We start from the raw sequence: 14,055 nt of genomic DNA, 5'->3' as shown, positions 1-14,055 counted from the left end.
GGATATACAGAAGCTCACAGGGTGCATGGCTGTTCGCAGCCGCTTTATATCATGCCTCCGCGAAAAGGGACTACCGTTCTTCAAACTACTCAAGGCCTCCGAGCGCTTCTCCTGGTCGGAGGAGGCTGATTTGGCCTTCGAGCAGCTCAAGTTGTTTCTAACGAAGCCTCCGATCATGACGGCACCCCAACTAGACGAAACCCTATTGATCTACATCGCCACCACTTCTCGCGTCGTTAGCACAGCTATCGTCATCGAGCGCGAGGAGGTCGGGCACGCCTATAAGGTGCAATGTCTGGTCTACTTCATCAGTGAGGTTCTTAATGAGTCGAAAACTCGTTACCCTTAGGTTCAGAAGTTGTTGTACGTCATCCTGGTCACGTCGCGCAAGCTCCACCATTACTTCGAATACTACAAGATCATCGTGGTCACCAAGTTCCCTCTAGGGGATATCCTTCGCAACAAAGAGGCCAATGGCCACATCATCAAGTGGGCAATCGAGCTCGGCACTTATTCCATAGAATTCAGAAGTAGGCCGACCATTAAGTCGCTGGTGTTGGCCGATTTCGTCGCTGAGTGGACCGAGATCCAAGAGCCCATCCTTGCTGCTTGCCCCGACCACTGGGTGATGTATTTCAATGGCGCCCTCAACATCAACGGTGTTAGTGCTGGCATTTTATTCATTACTCCAACTAAGGACAAGCTCTGTTACGTCCTCTGAATTCATTTTTCAGCCTCCAACAACGCCGCGGAGTATGAAGCATGTCTCCACGGACTTCGTATAGCCGTCGAGCTCGGCATAAAATGCCTCATGGTATACGGAGACTCCGCACTGGTCATCAACCAAGTCAATAAAGATTGGTCCTACTCTAGTGGGAAGATGGACACATACTACGCTGAGATTAGGAAACTCGAAGGAAAGTTCTACGGTATCGAGTACCACCATGTGATACGAGATCAAAATCAGCTCGCCAACCACCTATCTAAGATAGGCTCTTCTCACGTCGCGATTCTATCTAGGGTCTTCGTTCAAGACCTCTTTACGCCGTCTATTAAGGAAGAGAAGGAAGTTCAAGAAACCCCCCACCCCCCGCTGAGCAGCTGGTACTTGCAGTACCTTCGTCGGTCGTAGATTGGAGGGAACAGTTCATCAAGTACCTCACCAGTACTGAAACTAACCGCCTGATCCGTCGTAGCAAGCATTATGTGCTGGTAGATGGGAACTTGATGAGGAAAAGCGCCAAGGAGGGGATATTGTAGAAATGCATCACCCAAGAAGAGGGTGTAAAACTACCCCTTGAAATACACTCTGGCTCCTGTGGCAATCACACGGCCTCCAGAAACCTGGTCGGCAAAGCTTTCCAAGCTGGTTTTTACTAGCCCACGGCCATCTTTGACGTAGAAGACCTCGTCCAATGTTGTGAAGGATGTCAGTTTTTCGCCAAGCAAATACACGTGCTTGCACAGGAATTGCAAACTATCCTAGCTTCTTGGCCTTTTGCATGCTGGGGACTGGACATGATTGGGCCTTTCAAGCCCGCGCCAGGCGGTTTTCAGTACGTATACGTCGCCATTGACAAGTTCTCCAAGTGGATCGAATACAAGCCGCTGGTTTTGGCTACTGCAAAGAAGGCAGTTGAGCTCTTCGAAGATATAATCCATAGATTCGGTCTCCCGAATAGCATTATCACCAACCTCGGAACTACATTCACTGGTCACCATTTTTGGGACTTCTACGAAGACTGATGCATCTTCGTCAAATACGTCTCTGTTGCCCATCCTAGAGCCAACGACTAGGTCAAATGGGCAAACGGCATGATCCTCGATGCCCTCAAAAAGAGACTATACTAGAAAGAGGAAAAGCATCCAGACAGATGGCTCAAAGAGCTCCCAACTGTGGTCTAGGGACTGCGCACTCAAGCTAGTTGCAACACCGGTGTCTCTCCATATTTTTTGGTCTATGGCTCAGAGGCTGTACTTCCCGCAGACATTGGCTTCCAAGCTACTCCTTAACAAACTCTGACAATTATACATGATCTCCATAAACGCTCTGCCCCGTTTCTCCCTACTAAAATATCTCTAAGATATTTAACCAACCATCGAGCAGCACACGTTCCACTCTTTGTTCTTTATAGAAAACCCTGCCTCTGATCTCTCCCTACATGTGCTACGGGCTCCAGTGCTCTGTGTTATGGGTGGTCGGTTGTGGTTCCTCGGTCACGTCTGTTCCTCCTACATGTGCACAGACTCCAGTGCTCGACGTTATGAAATACGGGCTAGCTAAGGCCAAGAGCTCAGTAACGAACTAACTGCTTAGACACTACTTATACCATGTATAAATGTGTTAGGGTTAACAATACATCTATTTTTTACCGAAAGTGCTAGCAAGCCGCATAAACATGCATACAACATCTACTTACAACATTTATACAAATACATAAATGTTTGTTTATGCCCTCGCACATTTAACTCTCCTCTCTAGTTGTTCCATATAGGTTCCTCTCCATTTGGGTTATTGCACTTGGCCCTCACCGTCTACCTCGCCCAATAGATCGACATCGCTGGCCAGCTTCTTCGCCACGTCCTCCACCTCATCCTTTAGCTGCTCCTGCTTCGTCGCACCCATTCCTCTGGCGAATCCGACCCCTATCGCTTGAAGATTGATGGCAGGGTAATGAGACCGGACCACCGCTAGGGCATGCATCATGACGGAGACAGCGGTGTCTCGGTTGAAGCCTTTGAAGTTCTCCCACGCTGCCTTGCACTTGTCATTGATGGCGTCTGGACAGGGCGGCCTATCGTCGGGCTAAGGAGCTACCTCCAAGTCAATACAGTCGAGCACCGGCCTGACTCTGGCCACCATGGCGTCAAGTTTTCCTCTCTGGGTTCTTGCCTCTAGCTCCAGCACTTCGAACTGCGCCTTGGTCCTTCGATGGTATTCTGCAGACACCAAATGGATCCGTCAAACAAAGAAATCGTTTCAGCAACAACTCCAACTATGAATTACTCACCATCTAGATCCTTGGCCAGTTTCTCCGCTCACCCAGATGCCTTCTTCTCCTCTTGGAGTTGACCAACGACTTCTCGCAACCGGCCGAGCTCTGCATCTTGCTCTACAAACATAATGGTCGACAGCAACATAAAGACTGTTCGGCAATGCAGAGCAAATTCACCGATCCGTAGTACCTTTCTTCTGCTCGGAGATGCCTTTCAGCTGCTCAGAGGTGTGCCCTAGCTGCTCGAAGATGCTGTTCAGCTGCTCGGAGGTGCGCTCCAGCTGCTCGGAGATGGTCTTCCACTGCCCGGACACGATGCCCTTTTGGTACTCCACGTCCTTCGCATTTGATTTAGCAAGGTCCCTTTCACGCTGGGCCCTCTGGACGTTTTTCTCCATCAGTTTCACCGCCTCCTTTAGCTTCTCGTTCTCCTCGGTGAGAGGCTCCATCCTCTCGATCAACTGTTGTCTTTGTACATTAGTTCGTGCTATGCCCTGCAAAGCACCAAGATTATAAAAAGACCATATTCTCCAACGCCAAAGACGACACTGCTGATGCAATACTAACCTCAATTTGCTTCATAGCTGGGGAAAGGGTGGACTGTAACCTCTTCACCTCCCTGGTGGTGTCCTCCTCTTCCATGACCACAACTTCATCACCTTGCTTGCGGAGGATGCGGATGGCTTGAGGTCATGATTCTTCACACTCAATCTCCTCGACCTCATCCTCTTCCTCCACAGCCGGTGGCACTACCCAGGGGCTCGGTGGCCGCATACAGTGACCGACCACGCCTTGCGGCATCTTAGGGCACGCCGCTTGCTCCTCCGATGCCGCCGGCCTCTGCGCCCCAAACTCTGGCACGACATCGGTAGCTCTCGCTCTCGCCTCTGAAGATTCGACGGCTCTCGCCATTGCTCCCGATATCTCCATTGAGTCATCCGCCGTTCTCGCCAACCGCTCTCCGCTTCCAACTCCATCAACAATGGTGGTCAACTCCTCCGTAGACCGACGAGCACCCAGGGACTCTAGGACGGAGTCTGCCCGCAATGTCTTCGCACGGGGAACAGCCTCCGGCTACTCACCAGTCTGGCCTGAAGGATTCAGATCCTCCATGCGCCCTGTTCTACATTAGATTAGCTCATCGGTCACCGCAACTATAAACATTGGACAGCTATCGATCCCAAGGCAAAGATACTTACACATCAGCTTTTCGGTACACGGTTTTGAACCGATGTTGCCTCTCTGAGCACCCAGGCACTACTCTAGGGTCAACCCGCGTGGCCTAGGCTGGAGGTCTTGCGGCCTCCACTATCGGTGTCTTCTCCGCCTGCTGCTCGGGGACTCCTTCCCCTCCCTCCAGTTGCACCTCCGCACACGTGTTGCGCGACGATGCTTTAGTGCTCAGAAGGGGAGCTACTAGAGCCTCATCATCGTCCAACCACTTGGATATCGCCGCGCTCTGCATCCGAGTGGTCCGATCACCACCAAGTGAGATGCCAACCGGCTTGTGGGGAGCTACATCCATCGTTCTTCTCTTCTTTCAGGCCGGCTCATCATTCGCTGCCCTTTTCCCTCGAACCTTCTCTAATACCGAGGGGGACTCTCCTTCTAACCAGCACCTCCGGCTCCGGATTCGGATGAGGCACTGACAGAACTTTCCTCCAGCTGAGTGGTTGGCCTGGCGTCTACTGCTTTTGGCCAATTGCTCCTCGGCATGCCCGAGAAGTACGCCGCCCGTTCCTACAATTGGATCTTTCCATAAGCGAATCAATCCACTGCTCGGCACCGACACGGGATAAAAAGCACCAGGAACAACAGTCGAGATTTTTACTTAAGGAGGTGGGTTTGTGCACTTGAAGGCTTTTGGCTGCCCTAGCATGCTGAATGGCATGTTTGGAGCGAATAGTTTAGCGGCCCATCATAGCACAGCCTCCTTAGGCAGTCTCTCTGTCCTCTCCCTAGTGCCGTCAGTATCTCCCTTGAAGTCAAAGCCTGGATGAGCCCTCTTCTTGCAGGGCTAGACACGACGCACTATGAAGCTCACTGACACCACCACTCTGTTCATCTTCATGCATCTTATTAGCTCGAGGAGCTCCTTCACCTGCTCTATATCAGCATTGGTTGGTTTTTCCGACCAGCTCCTCTAGTTATCCAAAATATGGTCAACATCGCATCGGATGGTAGGATGACTCTGCTTCATGTAGAACCATCTGGCATTCCACCCCTTTAGTGAGGTATTCAACTGCACAGTAATGTATTCACCTGCCATCCCGTCGCAGAGCTACAGATACACACCGCCGACCACTTTGGAACCGCCCCCTCCTTTTTTCTTTAGCCAGAAAAGGTGTCGAAAGAGATTGAAATAGGGGAAGAATGCCAAGATAGACCTCGCAGAAGTGGATTGAAAGCATCTAGGCCCCTAATTGGGTTTTGGTGATTAATGACAATACAAGATTACTATGACTAATGTGTGTTTTGCAGAGGTAATTAAGTTAGGTCATAGTAATGGAGATCAATTGGGCAATCAAGGTGGTCATGCCCCTACGATGGAAATCATTTTTGTTTTCAAAGGATGGATGACAAGGTTAAGGATGACTAGTTCTAAGTGTCGATTGGAGTTGGAGAGACACTTAGAGTAGTTTAGGACTTTGTTTTTCCTTTGGCCGTACTATTAAGGGGGGTATGGACGGGTAGCTTGACCTAGATGAGTCTAGTGAGTTAGGTATGGTGCACACTTGTCAAAACTAGCGCTAGGTAGCTCCTACATATGCCTAAGACCCTTTGGAGTGAACTTCATTCACATATGATCGAGTGTTGGAAGTGAATGGAGGGTCAAATGCTGACCAGACGCTGGCTCCGGTCGGACCGGACGCTGGCTACAGGGTCCGGTCAGTTCATTTGATCAAGGAGATTGCGTCTGGCGCGACCGGACGCTGAGTGGTCGAGTGACCGGATGCTGAGGGCCAGCGACCGGCCGACTCTAGTAAGGTTCTAGAAGAGTAAATCTACGACCAGATGCGTCTGGTCAGTACTGACCGGACCCTAGGTGACCAGACCCTAGGGGTTCAGCGTCCGGTCAAGTACAGTAAGGTTCCAGTGAGGGTTAAATGCGATTGGACGCATCTGGTCAGTGATGATCGGACCCTGCCAGTGTTCGGTCAACACTAAAACACTGGTGTGCAGGTTGAACTGACCGGAGCATCCGATCAACATGACTGGAGCGACCGGTCACCCCACAGAGGCACATAACGGTTCGTTTTTCAGCCCATGTTATAAATAGAAGCTCCACTCGTGTGTGGAGTTACTTTTGCTCATTCCAACAACTGAGAAACACGTTTGTGAGTGCCAAGAAGAGCAAGGTCCTAGTGAGGTGATTAAGATTTAAGAATCCAAGAGAGTAGCCTCATTAGTGAATCAAGAGTAGCAAAGTGTGCATCCACCGTTCTCATTAGGCTTCATGTGGTCAAGTGAGAGTTCGTGCTTGTTACTCTTGGTGATCGCCATCACCTAGATGGCTTAGTGGTGATTGGGAGCTTGGTGATCACCCGGCGGAGCTTGTGGGTGACCCAACTCAAGTTGTGAGTGGTTATGGGTGATTCACCACGACGGAGTGTCGAAGAATCAACCCGTAGAGAGCATTTGATCTTTGCGTGGATCAAGGGGGAGCTACACCCTTGCGCAGGTGCTCCAATGAGGACTAGTAGGGAGTGGCGACTCTCCGATACCTCGGCAAAACATCGCCGCTTTCCTCTCTCTCTATTTACTTTGAGTATTTACTTTGAGCATTTACTTTGAGCAATTCAATACTTGTTTTTACTTTCATAGAATTGCCATGCTAGAGTAAGTTTGGAACATATGTTGCAAGTCCTTTGTGAGTTAGATTAAGAGAAACACTTTTCTAGGCACAAGGGGTTAATTGGGCTAATCGTAGGATTTAATTATTGCAAGAAAATTTAGAATTAGCCCAATTCATCCCCCCCCTCTTGGGCATCTTGATCCTTTCAATTGGTATCGGAGCCTCGTGCTCATGTTTGTAAGCTTAATCGCTTAGAGCAAGATGTCTCACGGGGATGGACCTCCTCCTATCTTTGAGGGAGATGACTTTCCATATTGGAAAATCCACATGGAGGCGTACTTAGAAGCTCTAGACATTGGTATACTTAGAGCCGCCTCATAAGGCTTCCCAAAACCTCAGGATGCTACACACTTACAAGGTGATGAGGTTAATTATGAAAAGTGGAATGCAAAGGGTCGAAACACCATCTTTAGAGGCCTTTGCAAAGATGTGTTCAACCGCGTAAGGAACCACAAAGATGCCCATGCACTATGGTCGGACATTTGTGCGCTCTATGAGGAAACCAAGAGTGAGCGTGAGGAACGCTATCATCTTATAATTAAAAAGCTAAATTCATTTGAGATGCTTCCCAAAGAATGTGCTAATGAGATATATTCACGTTTGAATGTTCTTGTAGAGGAAGTCAATGGGCTTGGACTTACTCAAATGTCACCATCCGACGTTGTGAGAAAGATCTTGAGTGTCCTCCCCATTGATAAATATGGGTATATTATGACCGTGCTACACCAAGGTGATCTTTCCACCGCTACACCGACACAAATCTTGAGAAAGATCAATGCTCATGAGATGTACATGTACATCACGCCACAAGATGGCTCATCCTCTACCAAGAAGAAAGAGAAGGACTTAGCATTCAAAGCTAGCCAAGATAAGGGCAAAGCAAGACTTGAGTATGAGAGCTCAAGTGATGAAGAAGATGAAGATGAAGATCTTGCTCTCATGGTGAAGAAAGCCGCCAAAATGCTAAAGAAGCTAAACAAGAGTGGCATCAAGTTCAACGGCAAGAAGTTCTTCACAAGCTCTAGAAGAAAGTCAATCTCCGAAATGGATTGCTTCAATTGTGGTGAACTTGGTCATCTAGCACATCAATGCACTAAGCCTAAGAAAAACAAGTTCAAGAACAAGAACAAGGCAAGAAAGATGACTCAAGTAATGAAGATGAAGATGAGAAGAAGAAGAACAAGCCATACAAGAAGAGAGATGGCAAAAAGAGGGACTTCCACAAGAAGAAGAAGAGTGGAAAGGCCTACATCATCGGTGATTGGCTCACGGACATTGATTCATCTAGTGGATCATCCGATGATGATAGTGAAGATGAGAAGGTGGCCGCCATTGCTTTTGATCTTTCATCTTCACTACCACCATTGCCATCATCCTCTACACACCTATGCCTTATGGCCAAGGGTGAACGTAAGGTAACTAATAATGATGATAGTAGTGATGATGAGCAAGCTAGTGATGATGATAGCGATAGCGATGATGATGAATCACCTTCATATGATGATCTTGTCAAAATACTAAGACAATACACTAAGATCATTAGAAAGAGTAGAGCTAAAAATGAAAAGCTTGATGCTAAAAATGATTCACTTTTAGCAAAATGTGATACATTGGAAAAGGCTAATGTTGAGCTCAAAGAAACAAATGATACTATATCATCCAAACTCAAGGAGCTCAAATCTTCTAAGAAAGAGCTTAAAGATAAACATGATAAACTTGAGTGGGTGCATAATGAGCTCGTCACTAGCCACAACAAGCTAAAAGATGAATATACAACTCTAAAGATCAATTATGATACTCTTGTTATTGCTCAAGAATTTTTACCAAATGAGCCACATGATGCTACTAACCATGTTGTTAAGATTGATATAGCTACTTCATGTGATGATTTAATTGATGAGAGCATTGAGCAAGGATCTAGTGGCAAAGGCAAGCAAGTGGTTGAGTGCAATGACTATGATGAGTATGTCAAGCTCAAGAGTGATAATGAGAAGCTCAAGAAAGATCTTGAAGAGATCAAAAGCCACAACGCCATTGTGCTAGAAACTCTTGATCATGATGAAGAGTTAATCCTTGAGAATGAGAAGCTCAAAGAAGAAAACAAGAAGCTCAAGGAAGAGAAGAAAGATGATGCTCTAAAGGAAGAAAATAAGAAGCTCAAGTTGGAGAAAGAGCATCTCAAGATTGGGTTGAGCAAGTTTGCTAGAGGCAAGCACCTCCAAAGTGAGCTACTCATGAACACCGTTATGAAGATGGATAGAAGTGGTATTGGATATGTGGCAAGTGTAGAGAAGAAGAAGGCTCAAGTTCAACAACAACAATCAAAGCCAAAGCTAAAGCCAAAGAGATGTTTTGAGTGTGGACAAGAAGGCCACTTTGCTCATGAGTTCCAAACTCCACCGCCACAACCCTTGCCCAAGCATGCTAGACTCTTTGCCTTCAATGCTCACTACATACTTAGAAATGATTCTAGTGGAAAGATAAAAGTCATGTTCTTAGGACCCCCTAACAAGAATAGGCCTAAGAAGATTTGGGTGGCTAAGTCACTTATTGAGAAGGTGAAGGGCCCTCAACAAGTTTGGGTTACTAAAGCTTGAATCTCTTGTGTGTAGGTGAACTACAAGACCGGTGGAAGTCATTGGGTTATTAATAGTAGTTGCACTCAACATATGACCGGTGATCCTCGTATGTTCACCTCACTAGATGAAGAGGTAGATGGATAAGAGAGAATAACATTTGGAGATAACTCAAAGGGCAAGGTTAAAGGATTGGGTAAAGTGGCAATATCAAATGATCATTCCATCTCCAATGTGCTTTATGTTGCTTCATTAAGCTTCAACTTGCTATCCGTTGGACAATTGTATGATCTTGACTTCCAATGCTTGTTCACTGAAAAGGAGGTTGTTGTATCCAAGGTAGATGATAATCAAGTGATATTCAATGGATTTAGATACAACAACTTATATCTAGTGGACTTCACCTCCGAAGATGCAAATTTGAAGACTTGCCTATTCACCAAAACAACACTTGGGTGGCTATGGCATAGAAGACTTGCTCATGTTGGGATGAGCTCACTTAAGAAGCTTATGAAGAATGATTTGGTGAGAGGGTTGAAGGATGTGAAGTTTGAAAAGGACAAGCTTTGTAGTGCATGTCAAGCCGGCAAGCAAGTTGTAAATACCCATCCAACAAAAGCTTTCATGTCAACCACAAGAGTGCTAGAACTCCTTCACATTGATTTATTTGGACCAACAACATACAAGAGTTTGGGAGGAAATCTTTATTGTCTTGTGATTGTTGATGACTATTCAAGGTATACATGGGTATTCTTTCTTCACGATAAATCCGAAGTTGCATCTTGCTTCAAGAAGTTTGTCAAGAGAGCACAAAATGAATTTGAAGTGAAGCTCAAAAAGATAAGAAGTGACAATGGGAAAGAATTTGACAACACAAACATTGAAGCCTATTGTGATGAGGTTGGAATCAAACATGAAGTCTCCGCAACTTATACTCCTCAACAAAATGGTGTAGTTGAGAGGAAGAACCAGACATTGATCACTCTTGCAAGAACAATGCTTGATGAGTACAACACCCCCGAAGCTCTATGGGCGGAAGCAATCAACACCGCATGTTATGCATCCAACCGCCTATTCCTTTAAAAGTTCCTTGGCAAGACACCTTATGAGTTGCTCAACGGGAAGAAGCCGAACGTCTCCTTCTTTAGGGTGTTTGGTTGCAAATGCTACATCTACAAGAAGAGGCAACACCTAGGAAAGTTTCAAAGACGTTGTGATATTGGCTTTCTTGTTGGTTACTCATCAAAGTCCAAAGCATATAGAGTATTTAATCATGCCACCGGCTTGGTTGAAGAAACATATGATGTGAAATTTGATGAATCTAACGGCTCCCAAGGAGCATATGAGAATCTTGATGATGTAGGTGATGAACCATTGAGGGAGGCTATGAAGAACATTCTAGTTGGAGACATCAAGCCTAAAGATGATGTACAAGTGATTGATCCACCTTCTTCATCAAGTGTGCCACAAGATGATGAAAAAGATAGGAGAGTAGAAAATGAAGACACTCATGTCTCCCATGTACAAATGGTGGTACAAGCACAAGATGTTGATGCTCCACAACCTCCCCCTCAAGTGGTCAATAGAAGAAATACACCCCTACTTCAAGATCATTCACAAGATCTCATCATAGGGAGTCTATCAAAGGGTGTTATGACTCGATCTCAAAAACTTGCTTCATTTATTGCTCATCACTCTTTTGTCTCTTGCTATGAGCCTACCAAGGTAGAAGAAGCTCTTAAAGATCTAGATTGGATCAATGCCATACATGAAGAGTTGAATAACTTCACTTGCAATGAAGTTTGGACTCTTGAAGAGCGTCCAAAAGGTGCAAGAGTCATTGGAACAAAGTGGGTGTTCCGTAATAAGCAAGATGATCAAGGTGTCGTTGTGAGGAACAAGGCAAGACTAGTTGTAAAGGGGTTCTCCCAAGTTGAAGGTTTAGATTTTGGAGAGACCTTTGCACCGGTTGCAAGATTAGAAGCCATCTATATTCTACTTGCATATGCATCACATCATGAAATGAAACTATATCAAATGGATGTAAAAAGTGCATTTTTAAATGGCTTTATTAATGAACTAGTCTATGTTGATCAACCTCCCAGGTTTGAAGACCCTAGATATCCTAATCATGTTTATAGGTTGTCCAAGGCACAGCTTGGTATGAGCATCTTCGGGACTTCCTCATTGAGAAGGGCTTCACCATTGGGAAGGTCGACACCACACTATTCACCAAGAAGCTTGATGGGCATATCTTCATTTGTCAAGTATATGTTGATGATATCATCTTTGGATCATCAAATGAAGACTCATGCAAAGAATTTGGTGAATTGATGTCAAAGGAGTTTGAGATGTCAATGATTGGTGAGCTTACATTCTTTCTTGGTTTTCAAGTCAAGCAAATGAAAGAAGACATCTTTATCTCTCAAGAGAAATACACAAAAGATATTCTCAAGAGATTCAAGGTGGATGAATGTAAGCCAATCAAGACACCAATGCCTACCAATGGACATCTCGACCTAGATGAGGGAGGTAACCCGATTGATCAAACTCTCTACCGTTCCATGATTGGTAGTTTGTTATATTTAACCACATCTAGGTCCAACATCATGTTTAGTGTGTGTATGTGTGCTAGATTTCAAGCTAATCCTAAGGAAACACATTTAATTGCCGTAAAAAGAATCCTTAGGTATCTTAAGCACACACCAAGCATTGGTCTTTGGTATCCCAAAGGAGCTATATTTGAATTAGTTGGCTATTCCAATTTGGATTATGCCGGTTGCAAAGTTGATAGAAAAAGCACATCCGGAGGGTGCCATTTGCTTGGTAGATCACTTGTGTCTTGGTCCTCCAAGAAACAAAATAGTGTGGCTTTGTCCACCGCCGAAGCGGAATACATTGCCGCGGGTGCTTGTTGTGCATAAATATTATACATGAAACAAACTTTGCTAGACTATGGTGTAGTTCTAGAAAAGGTACCTCTTTTGTGTGACAATGAAAGTGCGGTAAAACTTGCAAATAATCCGGTTCAACACTCTCGCACCAAGCACATAGATATCCGCCATCACTTTCTAAGAGATCATGTTGCTAAAAATGATATATCACTAGAAGGTGTAAGAACCGAAGATCAATTAGTGGATATCTTCACTAAACCGCTAGATGAGGCTACATTTTGTAGATTGCGGAATAAGCTCAATGTGCTTGATTTTAGCAACTTCACTAAAAATTGAGCTTGTGTTGTCCCTTGCATTGCATTGTAATATACAACATGTTTAACACTTCATAATGCATATAGGGCTTGTCTAACATGGTTAAGATAACCGCCGAAAAGCGTGTGAAGAAGCTTAACCTTGGATCAAACTTGACAAGCAACTAGATTTACTTACAAGTATTGCATATGCATGAATGTTGTTTTGTCGTTTTGTTCCATTTGCCCTCTTATTGCCTATTTTCTTAAAAAGAATTATAGCCTAAGGCAAAATATTTTGAAAAATATAAGGGTTTGAGAGAGGTCACTCACATCAGTCCCAATTGGTGTTTATTTGGATCTTATTTGAGTTGGGACTTGATTGGGAACAGGCAGCACAGAGAAACATTGAAGATTTGCTGGAAAAGAGTGACTGGACGCTGCACCGGACTCTGCAGTCCAGTGTCCGGTCAGTTCACAGGTGGTGAACTCGCTGCGAAGGAGTGACCGGACTCTGTCTATCAGCGTCCGGTCAGAAGACGTCTCAGCGTCCGGTCGTGTGAAGAAGGCGAAGGCTAAGTTGACCGGACTCTGGCTGTGTCCGGTCGCGATTCCAGAGGAATTGGACCTCTCTAGAATCGATCGGACGCTGGGTGGTAGCGTCCGATCGCTACCACCGGAGCGTCCGGTCAGTAGATTTCGTGCAGCTTCAGAACTCTTTCTTTGATTCCTTTTTCTAATCCGCTGGGGGCCACTATATATTGTCGTGTGCTCTTGACCTAACCTATCCGCCGTCATCACCGTACGCCTGTGCCCCAAGCCAAACGCCGTCGTGCTTGCCCCTGCCCTAGCCGCTAGCCTGCGCGCACGTCGCCGCCAGCCCGCGTGCATGCCGTCGCCTGCTCTCGCGCTGCCAGCGTCTCCCAGTGCCACGCCGTGCCCTAGCCTCCACAAGCCTCACCAGCGCCGCCCTCCACGGAGCCAAGCTCCACCACAGCAGCATTGCCATTACACTTGCCCCAATCGCCGAGCTCGTGTCCTTCATCCTCTCAGCCATCGATTCACCGCTTGCATCACCAATCTTTGTCGAGTCGGAACTCTAACCCTAGCCGAGTCGGTGGTTCCCTGCGGGTTGCTTCTCTTCTTGGATCGCCGGTTCATCAGGTAGCAAGCCACTCGCTTCTATTCCGCATCTAAATTGCTTGCTCTCATAGGGTTTCGCATCTATTAGATATATTGTATTTACTTGTATATCCTTCTATTCCATCGTGTAGTGAGTCAGTGCCGTTGAGGTGTTAGTGGCAGTTGATAGTCAACTCGGAGCCAAGCTCGCGAGTATGGATCGAGGCCAAGCCTCAAAAGTGCCAGTGGACAGTTGATCTTGTCAGCGGCAGTGGTTCTAGTCAGATCAGATGGCTTGCACCAAGAATGTTGGTGGTG

The 14,055-nt window shown here is 46.1% G+C and overlaps 1 protein-coding gene across 1 annotated transcript; it reads right to left on the bottom strand.

The window, feature by feature from the left end:
• Window positions 1-2,806: 2,806 nt before the first annotated feature.
• Window positions 2,807-3,638, bottom strand: LOC136510802 (uncharacterized). The gene is made up of 3 exons (XM_066505137.1): window positions 3,564-3,638; window positions 3,187-3,490; window positions 2,807-2,940 (listed from the first exon to the last, which is right to left on the bottom strand). Exons 1-3 carry the CDS (start codon window positions 3,636-3,638, stop codon window positions 2,807-2,809), a joined length of 513 nt encoding a protein of 170 aa, XP_066361234.1.
• Window positions 3,639-14,055: the final 10,417 nt, after the last annotated feature.

This window comes from Miscanthus floridulus, chromosome 16 (genome assembly GCF_019320115.1).
Source record: "Miscanthus floridulus cultivar M001 chromosome 16, ASM1932011v1, whole genome shotgun sequence".
In the NCBI taxonomy this organism is placed as follows: domain Eukaryota; kingdom Viridiplantae; phylum Streptophyta; class Magnoliopsida; order Poales; family Poaceae; genus Miscanthus; species Miscanthus floridulus.
This window is presented reverse-complemented; position numbering and strand designations above follow the sequence as displayed.